Below are 24,333 nucleotides of genomic sequence, written 5' to 3'. Positions count from 1 at the left end.
GTGATGTACACCTTGCCACTAATGTAGTGTTTGATGTGGTGTGCGACAACTGGATTATTTTGAGGATTTGAAGAGGAAATACAGGAAAAATTTATCTGTAGTCACTCACCTTTGTGAGGAAATGAAATAAATTGGGAGTTCAAAACCATGTCATTTCTAAATGCTCACTGAAAGATGCATGTGTGGCCTTTTTTTTAAACAAATGAAAAGCCAAGAACAAGGAGTAGTCACTTAGCCTATCATTCTTTTGTACTTTACATTTTTTCACAACAGCATTCATCTGCATTTTAAATGCCCTTGATCTTCTTTCTCCTCACCACCCCACCCCCACAACTTCTGAGCGATCACATTATCCCAAAGATTACTGACTGATATTTGATTTAGATGTTCACAACATTCAGCTTGTGAACTCTAATAGTTTTCACTATCTCAGTATGTACTATTAATCTGGAGTGTATATTGTTTTTCTAACTTGGAAGACCTCCAATATCTTTTTTCTTTCAAAATTGAAGCACTCGAGGTTTTCCAGTCTTTGTTCATAATATTTTATTTCAAGTTTGGATCAGTAATTTTTCTCTTTTCTCTATCCTCTCCAATTCATGTGGAGCTGTTTGGTAATGACCGAAATTGAACATTATACAGTGCACGAGTCAGACCACACTTAACTAAAGCCTCCTTCAGCTAAATTGTTTCTGTTGTAGTTCAGTATTTTGTGTTTTAAAAAATGTCTGCCACATTTTCTTCTCTCTTATTTGCTAATCTCTTGCACAAATGAAATATGGCAAGACTATGGTATGAGCACCATTTTACTTTTTGTGATCTGTGACATCTCGAGATAAGGAAGAAACATTTCCGAATCCCATAGGTGCATGGTTTAGATTAATACTAGATTCTACTTTTCTTTATTTTTAGCATTGGTACTTCTGCTGAAATGCTCAACAATGTCCAGTGGAATGGTCAAGCATGAATTATAATTTTCTGTTGCAATGCTTCAGTAGCTCCGAGAGGAGCTATTTGATGAATGCTATTCGGAGTGCCAGATATGTTTCATAGTGTAAAAAATCTTATATTTTGTTATTTGCTGTATTTCTCTAACTTGTACTATTGCACATTTTGTATTATTGAAATACCAAAGGGAAAGTTTGAGGTTGGTACTTAATCAAATATATTTTCTGATGCTACCCCCCACCCCCTTCACAACCCCCTCTGACTTGCACAGAACTTGTCAAAACATTGCCATTAAAATGGTGTTGAGTAAATTAAATTGTGGTGCTGCTTAAAATAAGAGAGGAGGTTCTCCTTCATTTAAGATAGCCTAGTTGGTCAATGCGCCACATGGTCTTAAGATAATTTTGATAACCCTTGTTCCATGTTGGAGTAGTTGGAGTGCGTGTTCCATTAATTCCAGCAATCCGGTATTGGAAGGAAGCTTCCAAGTCTCTTGCTCCTGATTGCTATCCATTGATCTGCGTTGGGAATGTATAGATGAAAACATGGTGATCATAATGCTTGAATAATCTCTCAATACTCATTCACTAGACTTTTGCATATTAAATGATCACTTCAATTTTGTAGCAATCAGCCATGACTCAGGAGCAGCACACGATGAGAGTTGATGTATTCAGGGCATGGAGGGTAAGGGGGAGATTTTTTTTTTCTAAAAATAAGTAATGGGTAAATATTAAATTCATATCTGAGATAAAGGGTCACCGTACAAATCTTGTATCATCAACTCCAAAGACATTTCGGATTCTATTCAGTCAGCACTCCAAAAGGACTAGGTACTTTTAAATCACAAAATGTAATTCAAGCACCATGTATTGCTGAATAGCACTAACGTGATGGTTCATTATCCATATGTATGTTACTGTAATTTTATTTTAAATGTGTTTTACTTTGGAAATGTTGGGCATAATCTTCACAAGTGCTGTTGCAAATAAAAGTTATGGAAAATCAACTTTGTATTGAGATTTATTTGTGAATTCCAGAAAAAAATGAAATTAGAAGATTCTCCCAATTAAAGCAATTTTCCTCAAGATATTGCCATTGAAATTTATAGTTGAAATAATCTGATAAAACCTGTTATGCGCCACCGTGCTGCCCCAAAGGTTTTCCATTCCTGTGATCTAAAGTAGTATATGACCCTTCATTCGGGTCTAGTTTGTGTTAATTCATACCTGGCTGTATAAAAATTTTATGTGCACACATGTAAACTGCCTAATGGAAAGATTTGTAACTTTAAAAAGAAGTAAAAGAGTAAAGAAGTAAAGACATTCATTTATTTGAAATGTACAGATAAATTTAAGAACATCAATGTACTGTAGTCACAATATCTGCAGGCTCTTCGTTACCGTTCCAAATTTAAAGTTCCAATCTCCAGTCTGAATAACTACGTCATAATGGGCTCATTGATGTTTACTTGATGACCAGAAATGGGGGTGCACAGAGATCTCAAAATGTTCTGGGGTTGGAGGATGATACTGAAATAGGGAAGGGAGAGACCATAGTACGGCTTGAATACTAGGATGAGAAATCTAAAATTGAGTTGTTGCTGGCCTGGGAGTCTAGGTAGGTCAGTGAATACAGGGTAATGGATAAACAAATCCTGGTGTGAATTATGATAGAAACAGCAAAGCTTTCGATGAGCAGGAAGGGAGAGGCCAACAAAGATAACATTGGAATAGTCAAGTCTAAATGGCACGATTTAAGCACCAAATGAGCTGAAGCAGCGAGTCGTGTGATGTTACTGAAATACGGGGGCCAGTTTAGCTCAATCAGCTGGACAGCTGGTTTGTGATGCAGAGTGAGGTCAACAGCGTGGGTTCAATTCCCATACTGGCTGAGGTTATTCATAAAGACCCCGGCTTCTCAACGTCCCTCGTTTGAGGTGATCCTCAGGTTAAATCACCATGGTCAGCTCTTCCCCGCAAAGGGGAAAGCAGCCTCTGGTCATCTGGGACTATAATGACTTTACGGAAGTGAAAATAGCGATACATGGTCAGAAGTCATCTCACAGTAAAATACAATGCTGTGGTTGCAAATAGTCTGATTGAACCTCAAGCAGTAGCCACGGCGAGGGATGAGGTTGGTGGCTAGGGAACAAAATTTGCAATGGGGATTGAAGGCCTATCCAATATTTAGGTGCAGGAAACATCTCATCTGCCTTTTGTAATCTTAAATGAATGTTTAATTCTGATTTATTGCTTTTCTACAGAAAATAAATCATAAGTTGCATAGTTAATATTATGTTTAATCAGGATATGAACGTTATATTGTGTAGTATAGGCAAAAAGACTGCATTTATGGCCACGACGTATAATTTTTGAGAAAACAAAACTGCAAATCAATCTGAGTTTAATTGCTATTCTAGTGAGGGAAATGTGAAAATTGCAAAGTAATTGTGAAGTTGAGAGGCCTGGTCAATGTTTGCTGCTGTTTCTCGTTAAAGATTATTTTGCATTTGTAATAAAACGTGACAGCTATGTGTTTGCTGCATGTTATTTATTTATACATCTGTAATGAAAAAAAGTGTCCTGACACATTTAGCTGTTTTCATCACATTATTCCCAGTTGTCATTTGTTTGTATTTTTGTGTAAACGTTTTAATTTTAAACTTATGTTGTTTTCCATGTAAACTTCTCACAGTGTAATTACATTATCTAACCACTGGGTGGCTCTGATCCGAATTCAGAACAGTTTGTCCCAACTCTGTACCATTTTGTTTTGTAATTGGGCAAGTTTCCTTCACACTTTGATATTTTAAAAATTATTTTAACAAAGCACTTCCATACAGTATGTTAATAGTCCAACCAGGGAGGGGGCCTTACTGGACCTGGTATTGGCCAGGTGACCAAAGTTTCAGTTGGGGAACATTTTGGGAATAGTGATCATATTTCCATAAGTTTTCAAATACTCATGGATAAGGACAAGAGTGGTCCTCGAGTGAGGGTGCTAAATTAGGAGAAAGCCAACTACAACAGAATTTGGCAAGTGTTGGAGAATGTGGATTGGGAGCAGCTGCTTAAGGGTAAATCCAGATTTGATATGTGGGAATCTTTTAAAGACCAGTTGATTAGACTGCAGGACAGGCATGTCCCTGCAAAAATGGAAAGACAAAAATGGCAGGATTAGGGAACCATGGATGATAAGAGAAATTGAGAGTCTGGTCGGAAAGGAAAGGAAGCATACATAAGGTCTAGGCAATTAAAACCAGAAAGTTTTTGAAGAATATAGGGAAAGTGGGAACTAACTCAAATGGGGGGGGGGGGGGGGGGGGGGGGTAGAAGGACTAAAAGGGGCCATGAAATGTAATTGGCAAGCAGGGTCACGGAATATCCCAAGGCATTTTATGCATATATAAAGAGCAAGAGGGTAGCTACGGAAAGAGTAGGCCCACTCCAGGATAAAGGAGGGAAGTTATGTGCAGAGTCAGAGGAAGTGGGTGAGATCCTTAATGAGTACTTCGCAAGGAGAGGGACATGACGGATGTTGAGGTTCAGGATGGGTGTGTTAATATTCTAGGACATATCAGGATAATGAAGGAGGAAGTGTTGTATATCTTAAAATGCATTAAGATAGACAAGTCCCCTGGGCCAAATGGAATATATCCCAGGTTACTGTGGGAGGCAAGATGGGGAAAAGTTGGGGCCTTAACAGATATCTTTGCATCATCTTTGACCACAGGCAAGGTTCCAGAGGACTCGAGAATAGCCAATGTTGTCCCTTTGTTCAAGAAGGGAAGCAGGGATAATCCAGATAATTATAGGCCTGTGAGCCTGACATCAGTGGTGGGGAAGCTGTTGGAGAAGATACTGAAGGACAGAATCTATTCACATTTGGAAGTGAATGGACTTATTAGTGATAGGCAACATGGTTTTGTGCAGGGAAAGTCATGCCGTACCAACTTGGTAGAGTTTTTTTGAGGAGGTGAAAAACTGCATTGATGAGGGAAAAGATGTGGATGTCGTCTACATGGATTTTAGTAAGACATTTGACAATGTCCCTCATGGCATACTGGCACAAAAGGTAATGTCATATGGGATTTGGGGTGAGCTAGCTAGATGGATAAAGAACCGGCTTGGCAACAGGAAACAGAAAGTAGCAGTGGAAGGAAGTTTTCCTGAATGGAGATCTGTCACTAGTGGTGTTCCACAGGGATCAGTGCTCGGACCATTGATCTGGAGGAAAATGTAGATGGTCTGATTAGCAAGTTTGCAGATGACAATAAGAAAGATGGAGTTGCAGATAGTGAAGGGGGCTGTCAGAGAAGCAGAATATAGATAGATTGGTGAGTTGGGCAAGGAAATGACAGATGGAGTTCAATCCGGACAAATGCGGGGTGATGCATTTTGGAAGATCGAATTCAGGCATCAATTATAGTCAGTGGCAGAACTCTTGGGTGCATTGACATACAGAGAGATCTAAGCGTTCAGGTCCATAGTTTCATGAAAGTGGCAATGCAGGTGAATAAGGTGGTCAAAAAGGCATAAAGCATGCTTGCCTTCATCGGCTGGGGCATTGAGTACAAGAGTTGATAGGTCATGTATAAAACTTTAGTTGTACTCATTTAGAATATTGCATGCAGTTCTGGTCGCCACACTACCAGAAGGATGTTGATGCTTTGGAGAGAGTGCAAAGAAGGTTTACCAGGATGTTGCCTGCGCTGGAGGGTGTTAGCTATGAGAAGAGGTTGAATAAACTCAGATTGTTTTTGTTTGAAAGACGGAGGCTGAGGGGAGATCTGATTGGGGTCTACAAAATTATGAGAGATATAGACAGGCTGAAGTAAGGTAAGAATCTGGCTGCTCACCCCGCCACAAGACCTTTGGTCCTAGTACCTTACTGCAAGCCTCCTGATATTCCTGCCTTATTTGGTTATCCACATTTCAAGACATGAAACTCCCCCATTCAGCCATTTCTGACACCACTGCTTCCTGTGTGGCACTGACATTGCTCCTCTGTTGTTGGCAGACACCTTCAACTCCAGGAAAATGTCCATCGCTTTGGTCATATCTATATCCTCCGCATCATTGGTCTTAGAACATAGAACATAGAACATAGAACAGTACAGCACAGCCTATATCTCAAAAGAATTTCCTCATTCTTGCATTAATGGTAATTAATTTTTAAAGGTAAATATTTGGCCCCTAGGCTGAAATAGTAATCATTCTATGAAATTATGGATGCTCTCGTGCACAGTGGTTAGCACTGCTGCCTCACAGCTCCAGGGACCCAGGTTCAATTCTGGCCTTGGGTGACTGTGTGGAGTTTGCACTTTTCTCCCTGTGTCTGTGTGCGTTTCCACAGGGTGCTCCGGTTTCCTCCCACAGTCCAAAGATGTGCAGGTTAGGTGGGTTAGATGGGCAGCACAGTGGCACAGTGGTTAGCACTGCTGCCTCACGGCGGCAAGGTCCCAGGTTCGATCCCAGCCCTGGGTCACTGTGTGAAGTTTGCACATTCTTCCCATGTTTCCTTGGATTTCACCCCCACAACTCAAAAGATGTATAGGATAGGTGGATTGACCACACTAAATTGCCCCGTAATTGGAAAAAATGAATTGGGTACTCTAAATTTAAAAAAAATGTTAGGGGCAATTTAGCATGGCTAATCCACCTAAGTGTCCAAAAGGTTAGGTGGGGTAACTGGGTTATGGGGATAAAGGGTGTGGAGATATGTTGGGAGTGTGGGCCTAGGTAGCGTGCTCTTTTGGAGGGTAAGTGCACACTCGATGGGTCAAATAGCCTCCTGCACTGTAGAGATTATATAACTTCCCTTTTGTCTAGCTCCAAATGTGTGTTTCAAATGTTTTATTTGTTAAAATAGTGGGGAGTCATTAAATGAAATACAAGAAGGGCAGCACGGTGGCCTAGTGGTTAGCACAACCGCCTCACGGCGCTGAGGTCCCAGGTTCGATCCCGGCTCTGGGTCACTGTCCATGTGGAGTTTGCACGTTCTCCCCGTGTCTGCGTGGGTTTCGCCCCCACAACCCAAAAATGTGCAGAGTAGGTGGATTGGCCACGCTAAATTGCCCCTTAATTGGAAAAAATAATTGGCTAATCTAAATTTATTTTTAAAAAAATGAAATACAAGGTACTGACTGTAGTGTATGCTGGCCTCTTCTGCCCCCTCTCCCTCTTCTTCACCTGCCTTCCTTATCCTTCTCTGTTCTTTCATTCTTCCTTTATTTTTCTATGTGCAATACCATAATTATATAATTTTCCTCTAAAATATTTAATAGTTAATATCATTACAAATCTTATCAGATAATTGTGTTCCAATCTCCAGTTCCTGTAAAATGTATAAAACTTGCAAAATAGTTCAAATGTTTGATATCAGGCGAAAAAACTCATGTTTATTTAAAGAATGTAACAGTCTTTACCAAGAAAAAGATGCTGCCAAACAGGACTAGTGAATTGCAAATGTTCTACACTGTTTAAAAAAGGATGTAAAACAACCACAGACCAGTCAGTTTAACCTTGTTGGGGGAAAGCTTTTAGAAATGGTAATCCAGGACAAAAATCACAGTTGTTTGGACAAATGTAAGTTAATTACAGAAAGCCAGCACAGCACCATTCGGGGATGTGGTGTACATTTGACTTCCGAAAGTTGCTTGATAAGGTGCCACATAACAGGCTTGTCAGCAAAGTTGACATGGAATAAAAAGGTCACTGGCAGCGTAGATACAAAGTTGGCTGCATTACAGGAAAGAAAATAGTGACAAACAGTTGTTTTTTTTGGACTGGAGGACAGTGTCTGGTGGGGTTCCATTTACCAGGCATCAGTATTAAGACCACTGGGTGTAAAGGCACAAGAACATATACAGATGATGCAAAGCTTGGAATTATTGTGAAATATTGGAAGGATAATAATGGACTTCAAGAGGACATAGACCAGCTGGATGAACAGGCAGACTACATTTAATGCAGAGAAGCATTAAGCTATACAATTTGTCAGGAAGAACAAAGAAATCCAGTAAAAAGAATAAAATATATAATTCTGAAGGGGATGCAGGAGTGAAGGTATATGTGCTCAAATCATTGAAGATGGAAGCAAGTTGAGAAAGTGGTTAATAAGGCATACAGAATCCTGGTTAATAAGGCACACAGAATCCTGGGCTTAAATAGAAGCATAGACGTAGCATACAAAGCAAGGATGTCATAGTAAACCTTAAAAATAAACAACTGTGTGGCATGGAGGTGTAGTGGTTAGCACTGCTGCCTCATGGTGTCAAGGACCCGGGTTTGATCCTGGCTCTGGGTTTGCACATTCTCCCTGTGTCTGCATGGGTCTCACCCCCACAACCCAAAGATGTGCAGGTGAGGCGGATTGACCACATTAAGTTGCTCCTTAATGGGAAAAAAAATAATTGGGTACTCTAAATGGAAAAAAAATGAATTGGCCTCAACTGGAGTATTACATTCAATTCTGGGCACCTTACTTTAGGAATGATGTAAGGACATTGGAGGATCCAGAAAAGATTTACAAGAATGCCTCTGGGGGAAGAGCTAACAACCAGAGACTGAGTGTAGCTAGACTAAGTGCTTAAATGTGGGAATTTGGTGTAGTGAGGGAGGAGGGACAACCTAGCATTTTACAAAAAAATGAGCAGTCTAAGTGAGTGAGCCAAAGACCTGAACTGTAGAGGCATTAATGGTGTGCAGGAAGGTGATTGGTGAGTTTTAGGGTCCCCTTCTCTAAATCCGTACTAGGGTGATACAAGTATTAAATTTACAGTGTAACTAGTTAAACTCAATAATATAATTCTCGATAATCATTGAATGATATTTGAAATGTAAAAACGAATTAATTAAATAGAAAAAAAAATAAAGATCACAAGGCTGGTGATGTGTTGCAGCTCTAGCATGTGGGTAACCACATTTGCAGTAAGTGTCTGCAGCTCAAGGAACTGCAGCTTCCTATCTTTTTGAAACATCAAAAAGTCTTGACATAACCATCAGGTCATATAAATTAATTTCTAGCAGTGTTAACAATTAATCTATTTTGTTACAAATGTGTGTGCATTCTTGTCTTTTTACCATTTTTGCAATCTCTGGCCTGATCTAAGGGTGGGGGAGTGGGGCTAGATACGGTGCTCTTTCAGAGGGTCGATGCAGAATCGGTGGGCTGAATGGAAGGATTCCATGATTATTCTTTAATAATAATCTTTATTGTCATAATAGGCTTACATTAACACTGCAGTGAAGTTACTGTGAAAATCCCCTAGTCGCTACATTCTGCCGCCTAATCGCATACACAGGGAGAATTCAGAATGTCCAATTCACCTAACAGCACATCTTATGGGATTTATGGGAGGAAACCGGAGCACCTGGAGGAAACCCACGCAGACATAGGGAGAACATGCAGACTCAGCACTGACAGTGACCCAAGCCAGGAATCGAACCTGGTGCTGTGAAGCAACAGTGCTACCTGCTGTGCAACCCATTCGTTTTGAATGCCAGCAAAATCGCTTTAGGCTTTACTCTTTGGGATTAAATTATTGGCTTCTCGTTTAATTATCAATTTTGCAATTCAGCGAAAAACTTGGATTTATCTGGTGCAAATGTATTTATGATGTATATTTAACAGCTTCTTCACTGCCGCAACAAACCCTTACTTTTAACGAGAATGCAGGTAGATAAATTAACACCTTCACAAAATTCTCTACTTTTAATGAATGGGGTGCTTGTCCAACTGGGCACCTTGTGCTAAGATTGTTATGACTGCAATGTCCTTACAGACTTACAGCATTTTGATAGGTCGAGTTTGCTTTTAAGAGACCAGATGTTGCGAGTGTAATTTTGACGCTTCGCAAACACGATTTGCAGCGATTATTTTGCGCCCCTGGCCAAAGTACCACGCAATGCAAAAGCAGAATGTCACAGTGCGTGTAATGCGAGTTTATTATTTAACTGACGGGTAAACATTTTGCACCCTTCCCCCCCTTCCCCCCTCCCCTCAGAAATAGTTCCAGCAGGCGGTCTGAGGGCGCCGACGTCCGTCAGAATGCAGCTAATCGATGTGAGATTTTGCCCTGATGGCTCGGACTTTAAGTTAAATGCAAGGAGACTAGATCGTGTTAGGAGAACCTCTTCCATTTAAAGTGGTAAACGCCGTTCTTCTCCCTTCTCTTCTTCCCTCTTTGAAAGGAGGTCTTGACCCTCAAAGGGAGAAAGTAATTATCCTGTCAGGAAAAGGTTAATATGCGGTGTAAGAATTCTTGCTGCAGATTGTCCGCCAGGATTGCACTTTTTCAACAAAAACACCGTGAGAGCGTTCGAAACTTGGATTTCCATTCGCTGAAAATTATCATGGTTTTAATCATCTAACTAACTACAATTAAATTAAATGCAAATTACCTTGGCATAAAGTCTAGAATTTTGAGATACCGTGACGTATCCTAACATGCACATCTGGCCGTCAGAACTGCTCAGGTCTGTCTCCTGTGCTCAATTTGCTGCGCATCACCAACCTTCACAAAAAAAGTTATTTAAAGTTACTGATAATGGTAGCTAGACTCTTAACTGCCTAGTCGCCAGCTAATCTCCACTGCAGTTGATCAATCCACATGGATTCGGATGTAACCTACTCAATACAACTGTTCCCCTGAATGGGAAGGGATTGCGCACAGCGGGCACTTCACAGAATCGGTAGACAATCTTAATCTTTGCTGAATTATGTTTATCCGCAGGCCTGTTTTTTAAAATGTAGATTAATTCAGAACGTCTCTCTATGACATGCATATTAATTATATTTAATGGTGCAAACTGGTTACGGTTGCAAATCCGATTTTTAAGAACAGCATGGGTTGTCCAAAAGGCTCGAGCGTGTGTATAGTGAAGTTGGTGCAGCGAGTATGGACTGCAGGAAAGCTGCGACCCTCTCACTCTGCCCTTCACTCTGGAATGCATCACCTCCACCCGGGAACACTCCAGGTGGGGCGGGAAGCCCCGCCCCCTGCCCTCTGATTGGAGACAAGTCCAGATGGGCGGAGACGCAGGTGCCCCGCGCTCCGCTCTGATTGGCTGTAGCCCTGGAGGGGCGTGCCCAGGGAGGGGCTGTCTCTGATTGAATGGAAGTTGGAAGCGGCTCTGGAGTCCGGACTTTTCAGCAGAGCCGCTGTTGTCAGCGACATCCACGGGATCGGGGAGGTTTAGACAGGAGCTTCCCAGAGCTTTGATGCAGGCGGGCGGGAGAAAGGCAAATAGCTTCCCATCACCCCCCTAGAGCTTACCCTTCATTCCCCCTAGAGCGTCCCCATCATCCCCATAGAGCTTCCCCATCATCCCCATAGAGCTTCCCCATCATCCCCATAGAGCTTCCCTATCATCCCCATAGAGCTTCCCCATCATCCCCATAGAGCTTCCCCGTCACCCCCATAGAGCTTCCCCATCATCCCCATAGAGCTTCCCCATCACCCCATAGAAATCTCCATCACCCTCGTAGAGCTTCCCCATCATCCCCATAGAGCTTCCCCAGAATCCCCACAGAGCTTCCCCTTCATGCCCATAGAGCTTCCCCATCATCCCCATAGAGCTTCCCCAGAATCCCCACAGAGCTTCTCCTTCTTTACCTCAGACTATTTGAGGGTGAATTGGCCAAGTCACTGCCACACAAACCGAGCTTGATTTGTGCACTTTTAGTTTGGAGGGTTTGAGGTGCCAGCCATGTCCCTCCTGCCTGCTGCCCCACACTGTCCCGGGAGCCCTGCCTTCCTCCTTCATTCCCTCTGCCTGCTCGCTGCCGCTGTGCGGGGCTCTGGACCCCCGCCGCCCTTGCTCGGCCACCTGTCTGAGACCTCCCCACCTAGCGCCGGCTTCAGCCTCTCGGGCGGCAGGCGGTGCCCTGTGCTGACCGCCGGCGGCCGGCTGCAGCGGGAGAGGAGGTCCCCCTGCCTGCTGAGGCTGGAGGTGGACGGGATGGTCCCGCTGGGCTCGGAGATCGCCCGGGTCACCGCCCCGGACGGAGGCGACGCGGGGATCCGCTACCACTCCTCCCCCGGGGTCCCGCAGCTGTTCGTGGTGCCGCGGACCGGCCAGATCCTGGTGGTGGGCTCCCTGCTGGGGGTGGCGGCCCTGGAGCTGTCCGTGTACGGCCAGGGCAGGGGCCGGCTGGGCCGCCTCAGCCAGCCCCTCAGGCTGCGGCTGAGTGTGAGAGGCCGGGGCGCTGGCCTCGCCCAGGGAGGGCGAGGAGCCCGCTCGGCGCCGGAGCAGCTCTACTACTCGGTGTCCGTGTCGGAGGAGGACAAAGTGGGGAACGCCATCTACACCATCCCCGACTGGAAGTTTCAAAGGCGCTGGTTTGAAGTGATCGCCCCGCCCGATGCCCCGGTCCACATCGAGAGAGACTCCGGCAAAGTTTACCTGTCCAAGAAAGTCCGCGCCAAATCGACCATCCAGATAACTGTCAAAGTGAACAACCAGAAAGGTAAGGGACTAACATTCTCCCATTCCCTCAGAGGAAACTTGCTCTGTCTCCCTGTCAGACTCCACATCGTGTGCATCTGGGTGGTTGACGGAACTTAATTTCTGTTGGACAGAATTACTTAAATAACTTGTGATTTGGGAATGTAATGTTTAGTAATGCAGTCTCGAGAATTTAAATCTCCATTTAGAAGATAGGTACAACTGGAGGTAGGCAAGAGACGAGGAATAGATTAGAACATAATTAGATAAAAGTGAATCTGGCAATTTCCCAGGGATACCAGGTTGTGATGTATATCCGAGAGCTATACATCCCGATGTATATATCACAGAGCTATACATCCCGATGTACACCCGAGAGCTATACATCCCGATGTATATATCACAGAGCTATACATCCCGATGTACATCCGAGAGCTATACATCCCGATGTACATCCGAGAGCTATACATCCCGATGTATATCACAGAGCTATGCATCCCAATGGATATACGAGAGCTATATATCCCGATGTACATCCGAGAGCTATACATCCCGATGTATATCCGAGAGCTATACATCCCGATGTATATCACAGAGCTATGCATCCCGATGTATATCACAGAGCTATGCATCCCGATGTATATCACAGAGCTATACATCCCGATGTATATCACAGAGCTATGCCTGCCGATGTATATCACAGAGCTATACATCCCGATGTATATCACGGAGCTATGCATGCCGATGTATATCACAGAGCTATGCATGCCGATGTATATCACAGAGCTATACATCCCAATGTATATCACAGAGCTATGCATGCCGATGTATATCACAGAGCTATGCATCATGGGTGGCACAGTGGTTAGCATTGCTGCCTAAGGTGCTGAGGACCCGGGTTCGAATGCTGGCCCTTGGTCACTGTCCGTGTGGAGTTTTCACATTCTCCCCGTGTCTGCCTGGGTTTCACCTTCAGAACCCAAAGATGTGCAAGTAGGACTGGCCACGCTAAATTGTCCCTTAATTGGAAAAATATAATTGGGTATTCTAAATTTATTTTTTAAAAGAGAGCTATACATCCTGATGCATGTCAGAGAGCAATACATCCCGATGTATATCACAGAGCTATGCATCCCGATGTATATCACAGAGCTATGCATCCCGATGTATATCACAGAGCTATACACCCCGATGTATATCACAGAGCTATACACCCCGATGTATATCACAGAGCTATACATCCCGATGTATATCACAGAGCTATGCATCCCGATGTATATCACAGAGCTATGCATCCCGATGTATATCACAGAGCTATGCATCCCGATGTATATATCAGAGCTATACATCCCAATGTATATCACAGAGCTATGCATCCTGATGTATATCAGAGCTATACATCCCAATGTATATCACAGAGCTATGCATCCTGATGTATATCACAGAGCTATGCCTGCCGATGTATATCACAGAGCTATGCATCCCGATGTATATCACAGAGCTATGCATCCCGATGTATATCACAGAGCTATGCATGCCGATGTATATATCAGAGCTATACATCCCAATGTATATCACAGAGCTATGCATGCCGATGTATATCACAGAGCTATGCATCATGAGTGGCACAGTGGTTAGCATTGCTGCCTAAGGTGCTGAGGACCCGGGTTCGAATGCTGGCCCTTGGTCACTGTCCGTGTGGAGTTTTTACATTCTCCCCGTGTCTGCCTGGGTTTCACCTTCAGAACCCAAAGATGTGCAGGGTAGGACTGGCCACGCTAAATTGTCCCTTAATTGGAAAAATATAATTGGGAATTCTAAATTTATTTAAAAAAAGAGAGCTATACATCCTGATGCATGTCAGAGAGCTATACATCCTGATGCATGTCAGAGAGCTATACTCCTGATGTATTTCGGAGTGCTATACATCCTGATGCATGTCAGAGAGCTATACATCCTGATGTATTTCAGAGTGCTATACATACTGATGTCAGAGAGCTATACATACTGATGTCAGAGAGCTATACATCCTGATGTCAGAGAGCTATACATCCTGATGTCAGAGAGCTATACATCCTGATGCCAGAGAGCTATACATCCTGATGCCAGAGAGCTATACATCCTGATGTCAGAGAGCTATACATCCTGATGTCAGAGAGCTATACATCCTGATGCATGTCAGGGAGCTATACATCCTGATGCATGTCAGGGAGCTATACATCCTGATGCATGTCAGAGAGCTATACATCCTGATGCATGTCAGAGAGCTATACATCCTGATGTCATAGACCTATACATCCTGATGCATGTCAGAGAGCTATACATCCTGATGCATGTCAGAGATCAATAGATCCAGATTTACGTCAGTGAGCTATACATCCCGATGCACGTCGGAGAGCTATACGTCCCGATGCACGTCGGAGAGCTGTACATCCCGATGCACGTCGGAGAGCCGTACGTCCCGATGCACGTCGGAGAGCGGTACGTCCCGATGCACGTCGGAGAGCTATACGTCCCGATGCACGTCGGAGAGCTGTACATCCCGATGCACGTCGGAGAGCGGTAAGTCCCGATGCACATCGGAGACCTGTACGTCCCGATGCACGTCGTAGACCTGTACGTCCCGATGCACGTCGTAGAGCTGTACATCCCGATGCACGTCGGAGAGCGGTACGTCCCGATGCACGTCGGAGAGCTGTACATCCCGATGCACGTCGGAGAGCTGTACGTCCCGATGCACGTCGGAGAGCGGTAAGTCCCGATGCACATCGGAGAGCTGTACGTCCCGATGCACGTCGGAGAGCTGTACGTCCCGATGCACGTCGGAGAGCGGTACGTCCCGATGCACGTCGGAGAGCGGTACGTCCCGATGCACGTCGGAGAGCGGTACGTCCCGATGCACGTCGGAGAGCGGTACGTCCCGATGCACGTCGGAGAGCGGTACGTCCCGATGCACGTCGGAGAGCTGTACGTCCCGATGCACGTCGGAGAGCGGTACGTCCCGATGCACGTCGGAGAGCTGTACGTCCCGATGCACGTCGGAGAGCTGTACGTCCCGATGCACGTCGGAGAGCTGTACGTCCCGCTGCACGTCGGAGAGCGGTACGTCCCGATGCACGTCGGAGAGCTGTACATTTCGCGTTAATTTGCAACTGTAGTGACATTTTTATAGTAAAAAGTAAATCTGACTATTCCATTTTCTCTTCTCTAACCATAAATTTAAAAGGTGTCAAAAGACCATCAGGTAAGCTTCAAAATGTGTCTATACACAGCGAAACAATAATGCAGCAACTGGTGTACGAAGGAGTAGTGTGACACTACCTCCTCCTGGTGGTATGATACCACTACTAAAAATCTCAATTGGTCTTCGTTCATTAAATGTAAGCTGTAGTTTCACTGCTCCCTTTTGTCAGAGAGCAGAAAAAAGCACATTGCATCAACTCAATGATTTTCTTTTTATTAGTGTCTACTCTAGAGATTAGAGGTTAATGGCATTGTCCATCATGGTACTGAATCAAATAGAGCAGCCAACGTCAGTTTCATTTACTGCTCAGTGCAGCTGTGGAACAAGAAAGGGTGATCTCAGTGAAGCGTACAAAATTCTTCCAGGAATCAACAGGCCAAATGCAGAAAGGATAGGATGGGCAGGACCCTCCGTTAGCCGACGCTGAAATCGGGAAATGCAATTGGGCGGAGAAAAGTTTCCGAAGCCAAAATCGTGGCACCGCTTATTTGACATCAAATCATGATTTTCCATCACCTCGAAAACAGCATACAGTAGGCACTATTTGCATATCATTAGTGGGCCCAACCTGGTATTCTCCAGGGCCTCTGTGATTCTCCGGCCCCGATGGACCGAGTTCCCGAAGGCATAATTCACTTGTGCTGATAAAAATCATGAAACCGGCGTGGCGGCTGCTGAAGGAGAGGGGCTACGGAAAGTGTCCTCTGTTGCCATAGTTTGCTGACAGCAGTGGCGGACCTACATTTTTGGGGCCCTGAAGCTTGAACTGTTATGGGGGCCCCTTCACAACCAGCAACGAGGTCTGGGTAACCACTATCATCTTCTTCAATGGGGTTGTTCCACGACAGATCACCACCAATTTTTAAAAAATGTAACCACTACATCTCAGATTTTGATTAAAATTGCTGTACTGGATTATCTCACATGTCAAAGTCACTGGTGTGAATAAAAAAAATCCTATGCCTTATAGTTTTCGAGTTATGGGGGGATGAAAATTTGGGAAATGTTATATACATGCATGATGCCTCATAGAATGATGAAATAAAACATAGAAAAGACCACAGTCAATATAATCTTTTATTTTAAACACCTATGAGAATACATACTACATGAAGCACATTTTACAAAATACTCTTTTTTTTCTGTTTTTTCCAGCAACATATTCTCATACAGTTTTGTCATATGAGAGCTTCCTTGCAATGTCGTTTTCTAGAGACAATATGCATAAAGAATTTAAGCGCTCTTCAGTCATGGTAGACCAAAATTTGTTCTTTATAAAGGATAGCTTTGAAAAATTCCTTTCTGCTTCACAGCTCATGATAGGCATTGTCAAGTACAGCTTAAGCGCAGTAGTAATATTGGGGAACACTTCAATTAGATGTTGCTCACAAATAAGCTGAAGAACTTCTGCACATTGCATTTTAGATGGCGTGTTTTACTCTGTGTTCTGGGATTTCCTAAGGTGCAAATATTCTTTGAACTGATAACACTCGTTTACTAATTTGTGGTCAATATCATCTTTGTAATACGATATTATAAGTTTAATACTGTCCTCATCAATTTCAGAATTGTTCACCAATTCCGAGAGGAACTCAAACCTTTTCGCAATCTACTCGTATGGGTCAATCCTCTTGCGTAACTGGATTATCAAGCAGTCATAGAGTTGATAAAGAACGTCTATCCTAAATTTGTCAGCTCCTCTCAAAGAAGCAATACCACTTGTTCCATCTGAAAATTTCCTTGTAATAATGCATTTGGAAGAATCAGAATAACTTGAGGTGTTATCTTTACACAAACCTTTAGAACATAGAACATAGAACGATACAGCGCAGTACAGGCCCTTCGGCCCTCAATGTTGCACCGACATGGAAAAAAAACGAAAGGCCATCTAACCTACACTATGCCCTTATCATCCATATGCTTATCCAATAAACTTTTAAATGCCCTCAATGTTGGCGAGTTCACTACTGTTGCAGGTAGGGCATTCCACGGCCTCACCACTCTTTGCGTAAAAAACCCACCTCTGACCTCTGTCCTATATCTATTACCCCTCAGTTTAAGGCTATGTCCCCTCGAGCTAGCCACCTCCATCCGCGGGAGAAGGCTCTCGCTGTCCACCCTATCTAACCCTCTGATCATTTTGTATGCCTCTATTAGGTCACCTCTTAACCTTCTTCTCTCTAACGAAAACAACCTCAGGTCCATCAGCCTTTCCTCATAAGATTTTCCCTCCATACCAGGCAACATCCTGGTAAATCTCCTCTGTACCCGTTCCAAAGCATCCACGTCCTTCCTATAATGAGGCGACCAGAACTGTACGCAATACTCCAAATGCGGCCGTACTAGAGTTTTGTACAACTGCAACATGACCTCATGGCTCCGGAACTCAATCCCTCTACCAATAAAGGCCATCACACCATAGGCCTTCTTCACAACCCTATCAACCTGGGTGGCAACTTTCAGGGATCTATGTACATGGACACCGAGATCCCTCTGCTCATCCACACTACCAAGAATTTTACCATTAGCCAAATATTCCGCATTCCTGTTATTCTTTCCAAAGTGAATCACCTCACACTTCTCCACATTAAACTCCATTTGCCACCTCTCAGCCCAGCTCTGCAGCTTATCTATGTCCCTCTGTAACCTGCAACATCCTTCCGCACTGTCTACAACTCCACCGACTTTAGTGTCGTCTGCAAATTTACTCACCCATCCTTCTGCGCCCTCCTCTAGGTCATTTATAAAAATGACAAACAGCAACGGCCCCAGAACAGATCCTTGTGGTACGCCACTCGTAACTGAACTCCATTCTGAACATTTCCCATCAACTACCACTCTCTGTCTTCTTTCAACTAGCCAATTTCTGATCCACATCTCTAAATCACCCTCAATCCCCAGCCTCCGTATTTTCTGCTAATTGGAGAATGTGGGCATCGATCCCACTACCTCTTACATGCAAAGCAAGCCCTCTAACATTTGAGCTAATTCCCCCACACAGCCAATAACTTTCTCTTCTGATTCATAGTGTGCAATCCTATCGGCTGAATTTTCTGAGTTCTTTAACAAACAAAAGTAAATGATAGCAGAAGATAACCTTCAAATACCTTTAAAAACCTCTTCTCAGAAAGTAAAGTGCCATTTTTTAAGATTTATAATAAATAAGCTAAATAGGCTAAACTAGGCTATGTTCAAGCTAGGCTAGACTAAGTTAGGGAAGACCAGGCTACCAAAACTCATAGGCTAAGGTAATGTAACACAATTTTACCATTATTTGAACACTTTTCATAATAAACACCGTAATTTAACACAAATTCACCCTTTTATTACTTTTACATAAATACTTGTAATACAGTATTAGCCTAGGCTATCCGGTCGTAGCCTACCTTCCGTTCACCTCTTCATAAAAACAATAGGCTTAGGCTAATCTAACACTATATTTCATCTTTATTACTTACCTTACTTTTCTAAATATAACATCTATTTTTGAGTAGGGGTAATTAAAATATTGTATCCTTATGAACACTTTATTGAAAAAAATTCTTGTCTGGATCACTATCACGAGTGCTATCACGTTGAAGATTCATTGTGATTGCCTTTTCAACGGCTCCCCATTTTGTTACGACATGTCATCTACTTTTTGTATTTCTGTCATAAATGTTGCGTGTTTTAAATTAATTATAATTATTTTATATTAAATATATTTAGAACGAAACATCCTTAATTTGAATGTTTTTTTGTTTACGGCTAGCCTACATGATACTTTAATAACCTTTTAATTTTTATTTTAACTATTATTTTGTGTTGAATTACACTATATTATTAATATTATTATTTTTTTTAAAAAACCCTCATACAGTAGACCCAAAATTGTTAAGCAATGTGGACTAAAGTTGCTTCTGGGGCCCCTCCGGGATTAGGGGCCCTGAAGCTTAAGCTTCATTAGTTTCATAGTAGATCCGCCCCTGGCTGACAGTTGTGCTGCTGACTGGGGGGGCTTCTGCAGTTGTGCACACTGCTAACAGCCCGCTTTGAACCTGGTGTCACGGGTTGTATAGGTGTCCCCCCAGGCCATTCCCCTGGGTGTCCTCTGGCCCCAGCCAACAGTTGTATGGGCATGCTCCAGCACCTTCAGTACCATCTTTTTGGCTGGGATAAGTGTGCGGGGAGTGGAATGTATATATGCGGCTGTATCTTGTCAGCCGACTGAGTGTCAATCACGGACCCAGCGAATCCCGTACTGTTTTTCATTAGAATCAATTGTGTTCCACGCGGCACAGGTGCTAGCCCCTTAGAAACGGTGCAGGTGCGGCGCCGATTTTTCTTTTGTGAAAGTCCATGGATTCTCCGTTGGCGTCAACACTATTTAAACGCATTTTATTCAAACTTGTATCAAAGTAGGTTACAGCAAATAAACACCCCGGGAAACATTCTTCCCATCAATCAACTATACAGTTTGTACAGATTTTCGTCCTTTTTCACCCCCACCCCCTGCACGATGAACAGCTCCTCAAACGCGATCACAAACATCCCCCAACTTTTCTTGATCTCCCCTGCTGAGCCCCTTAACTCATATCTTCTCTAACCGCAGGAAGTCGTAAAGGTAACCGAGCCATGCTGCTAGCCCCGATGGCGATGCCGACCGCCACTCCAGCAAAATTCGTCGGCCGTCCAATCAGAGAGGCGAAGGCCATGACATCGGCCTTCCTCCTCTCAATGAGCTCCGGCTTTTCTGAAACCCCAAATTTCGCCACCAAGGGTCCGGTCCACTCCCTCATCCACTATCCTGGCTAAGACCATGAACACTCTCGCCCAGAATCTGCCCAATTATTCACAACCCCAAAACATGTGTGATGCACTATCAATTACGATGAGACAAGAGTATAAAGTAATCGAGGCTTTATTACACAGAGATGTGTGGCCTCCTACAGCAGCTGATGAAATGGCTGCTGTTCAGAGAGCACACATATTTATACTCCGCCTACTGGGTAAAACACATATATATATATACAGTATAATACATCAGTGGTGACTACCACATTCACCCCCTGTTAAAAATGAATCCAGCGGGGGTGGTGGAGAGCTAAATACATAAAAATTGCTTTTAAAATCACTGAGGATGTTACAAATTTAGGCGGTCCGGTGCCTTGATCTGCCGTCGAGAGCGCGGTAGTGCTGGTTGCGACTCCGGCGTCGGCTTGGTCCTCGGTGACTCCGGGAGCGTGTCGAAATCCTCTTCATCCCCGGGTGGGAGCAAGGGGAAGACGGATTGTCCTGGAGCGGGCGCTGCGGTGGGGTGTGCCGGGGGAAGGGAGGGTGGCGTCGGGTCAGAGTGGGGGGGGGGGGGGTGGGTGGGTTGTGTGGGGAACCAGCTGGTGCCAGGTCCCTGAGGGAGACTGTGTCTTGGCGGCCGTCAGGGTGCGCTACGTAAATGTACGGCGGGTTGGTGTGGAGTAGCTGTACCCTCTCAACCAGCCAGTCCGCCTTCTGGAGTCGCACGTGTTTACGGAGGGGAACGGGTCCTGGAGCTGTCAGCCACTTTGGGAGCGATACCCCGGAGGTGGACTTCCTGGGGAAGGCAAAGAGATGTTCATGGGGGGTTTCATTAGTCGTGGTGCGCAGGAGCAACCGAATGGAGAGAAGTGCGTTGGGGAGGACCTCCTGCCAGCGGGAGGCCGGGAGATTTCTGGACCGTAGGGCCAGCTGGACGGCCCTCCGGACTATCCCATTCTCCCGCTCCACCCGCCCGTTGACCCTGGGGTTGTAGCTGGTCGTCCTGCTCAAGGCAATGCCCCTGTTGAGCAGGAACTGGCGCAGCTCATCGCTCATAAATGAGGATCCCCGGTCGCTGTGGATGTACGCGGGGAAACCGAACAGAGCGAAGATGGTGTTGAGGGCTTTGGTGATGGTGGCAGACGTCATATCAGGGCATGGGACGGCAAAGGGGAATCGGGAATATTCATCGACCACACTGAGGAAGTACGTGTTTCGGTCGGTGGAGGGGAGGGGCCCTTTGAAATCCACGCTGAGGCGTTCAAAGGGGCGAGAGGCCTTCACCAGGCGTGCACGGTCTGGTCAATAGAAGTGTGGTTTACACTCTGCACAGACCTGGCAGTCTCTGATGATAGCCCTGACTTCCTCGATGGAGTCAGGCAGATTGCGGGTCTTAACAAAGTGGTAAAAACGGGTGACTCCTAGGTGACCGAGATTGTCGTGCAGGGTCCGGAGTCGGTCCACTTGTGTGCTGGCACATGTACCTCTGGATAGGGCATCGGGGGGCTCATTGAGCTTACCGGGGAGATACAAAATCTCATAATTGTAGGTGGAGAGCTCAATCCTCCACCACAAGATTTTATCGTTTTTGATCTTGCCCCGCTGTGTGTTGTTAAACATGAAGGCCACCGACTGTTGGTCAGTGAGGAGAGTGAATCTCCTGCCGGCCAGGTAATGCCTCCAATGTCGCACAGCTTCAACGATGGCTTGGGCCTCCTTTTCGGCGGAGGAGTGCCGAATTTCGGAGGCATGGAGGGTACAGGAAAAGAATGCCACGGGCCTGGCTGCCTGGTCGAGGGTGGTGGCCAGAGCGACGTCTGATGCATCGCTCTCAACTTGGAAGGGGAGCATCTCGTCGACCGCGTGCATCGCGGCCTTAGCGATGTCGGCCTTGATAAGGTCGAAGGCCTGATGAGCCTCGGCCGTCAGTGGGAAAACGGTGGATTGAAAGAGTGGGAGGGCCTTGTCATGGTTTGGGACCCACTGGGCGTAATACAAAAAGAACCGCAGGCATTGTTTGAGGGCCTTGGGGCAGTGGGGGAGGGGGAGTTCCATGAGGGGGCGCATGTGATCGGGGTCGGGCACTAGAACTCCGTTCTGACCCACATAGCCGAGGATGGCTAATCGGTTCGTGCTGAACACACACTTCTCCTTGTTGTAAATGAGGTTGAGGAGAGTGGCGGCGTGTAGAAATTTGGAAAGATTAGCGTCGTGGTTGTGGTAGTATGACTAGAGGTACTACGGTATCTGAGAGTGTGAGCTGCTATTGGTGGAGAAGGCTCGCTGCTCATTGGCCCAAGTGTTGCTTTCTCATTGGTCAAGTCGAAGGTAGCTCCGCCCAATGAGGCAGGGTATAAGAACCCGTGTTTCCCAGCAGCCATTCTTTTTCTGTACTCAAGCTGCTGGGGAAACATCTTGTAGATTAAAGCCTTCAAATCGGACCACTCCTTCGTTTCTGTGGTTATTGATCGCGCATCAGTGGTCCTGCTGGTCATGGCCGCAGATGGTGACGTTGTCCAGGTACAGGAAAGTGGCCTGCAGCCCGTATCGGTCAACCATTCGGTCTATCTCCCATTGGAAGACCGAGACCATGTTGGTGACGCCGAAGGGAACACTAAGAAAATGGTAAAGGTGGCCGTCTGCTTCGAACGCAGTGTATGGGCGGTCCGCCTTACGGATGGGGAGCTGGTGGTAGGCAGATTTCAGGTCCACTGTCGAGAAGACCCGGTATTGTGCAATCTGCTTGACCATATCAGATATGCGTGGGTGGGGGTACGCGTCGAGCTGCGTGTACCGGTTGATGGTCTGACTGTAGTCAGCGACCATCCTGTTTTTCTCCCCGGTTTTCACCACTACCACTTGGGCTCTCCAGGGGCTGTTGCTGGCCTCGATAATACCTTCCCGCAGCAGTCGCTGGACCTCAGACCTGATGAGGGTCCTGTCCTGGGCACTGTACTGTCTGCTCCTGGTGGCGACGGGTTTTCAATCCCGGGTTAGGTTTGCAAAAAGGGAAGGAGGGTCAATCTTAAGGGTCGCGAGGCCGCAAACAGTAAGGGGTGGTAAGGGCCCGCAAAATTTAAGGGTTAGGCTCTGCAGGCCGAGTAGCAAGGCAGCGCAGTGGTTTGGGAGGACGTAGTGGCGGAAGCCGCTGAACTCTACGCCCTGGACGGTGAGGGTGATGATGCAATACCCCCGCATATCCACAAAGTGGGATCCGGAGTCCAGGGAGATTCTCTGGTTAGTGGGGTGTACTGCGAGGGAGCAGCACTTTACCGTATCGGGGTGGATGAAGCTCTCAGTGCTCCCGAAGTCCAGAAGGCAGGATATCTTGTGCCCGTCGACCTTCACCTTTGTCGAAGCGGTTGCGAGGTTGTGCGGTCGAGACTGGTCAATCGTGACTGAGGCAAGATGCAGCTGGTCATCAGCGGTTGCAGGCAATCAGCGGCCTGATGAGGTGGCCGATGGGCAGGGGTCCTGAGGCGGATAAGATGGCGGCGCCCACGGGCCGCACGTGTCCTGGGGCAGGCAAGATGGCAGCACCCATTGGTTCTGAGGCAGGCAAGATGGCGGCGCCCACGGGCCGCATGTGTTGTTAGAGCACGATGGCGGCGCCCACAGGCTGCACGTGGTCTGAGGAGGGGAAGATGGTGGTGCCCACTGGCCGCACGTGGGGGGTGCTGGGATAATAGCAGTGATTGAGCAGGCCTGGAACACTGCAGCGAAATGTCCCTTCTTGCCACAGGCCATACAGAGTGCGCCCCTTGCTGGGCAGCGCTGTCGGGAGTGTTTTGACTGTCCACAGAAGTAGAATTTGGGTCCCCCAGGGTTGGTTGGCTGCCGCGCGGCACAGGCGTGGGGTTGGCTGGGGGCGGTCGCTGATGGGGTCCACGATGTGGTGGCCGTCGGCAGGGTCCA

General features: G+C 45.7%; 1 protein-coding gene and 1 long non-coding RNA gene across 3 annotated transcripts in view; one reads left to right on the top strand and one right to left on the bottom strand.

The window, feature by feature from the left end:
• LOC119972394 overlaps window positions 1–12,488 on the bottom strand; it is a 46,609-nt gene extending 34,121 nt beyond the window's left edge. Inside the window, exons 1-3 of one of the 2 annotated variants that reach the window (XR_005462041.1) lie at window positions 12,360–12,488; window positions 10,356–10,468; window positions 10,008–10,180 (exon numbers count right to left, since the gene is read on the bottom strand). This is a non-coding gene — a long non-coding RNA (uncharacterized LOC119972394). Of the gene's footprint in view, window positions 1–10,007; window positions 10,181–10,355; window positions 10,469–12,359 lie in introns of those variants that run through there. The other variant, XR_005462042.1, reaches the window with a different exon arrangement.
• The window catches only part of si:dkey-22o22.2 (neural-cadherin), a 389,498-nt gene continuing 377,034 nt past the window's right edge, over window positions 11,870–24,333 (top strand). The window contains exon 1 of the mRNA XM_038808999.1: window positions 11,870–12,423. Coding sequence (XP_038664927.1) covers window positions 11,916–12,423 — 508 coding nt within the window. The 5' untranslated portion in view covers window positions 11,870–11,915. The remainder of the gene's footprint in view (window positions 12,424–24,333) is intronic.

Source organism: Scyliorhinus canicula, chromosome 10 (assembly GCF_902713615.1).
Source record: "Scyliorhinus canicula chromosome 10, sScyCan1.1, whole genome shotgun sequence".
Classification (NCBI taxonomy): domain Eukaryota; kingdom Metazoa; phylum Chordata; class Chondrichthyes; order Carcharhiniformes; family Scyliorhinidae; genus Scyliorhinus; species Scyliorhinus canicula.
Note: the sequence above shows the minus strand (reverse complement) of the source record. Positions and strands in the feature narration are given on the sequence as shown.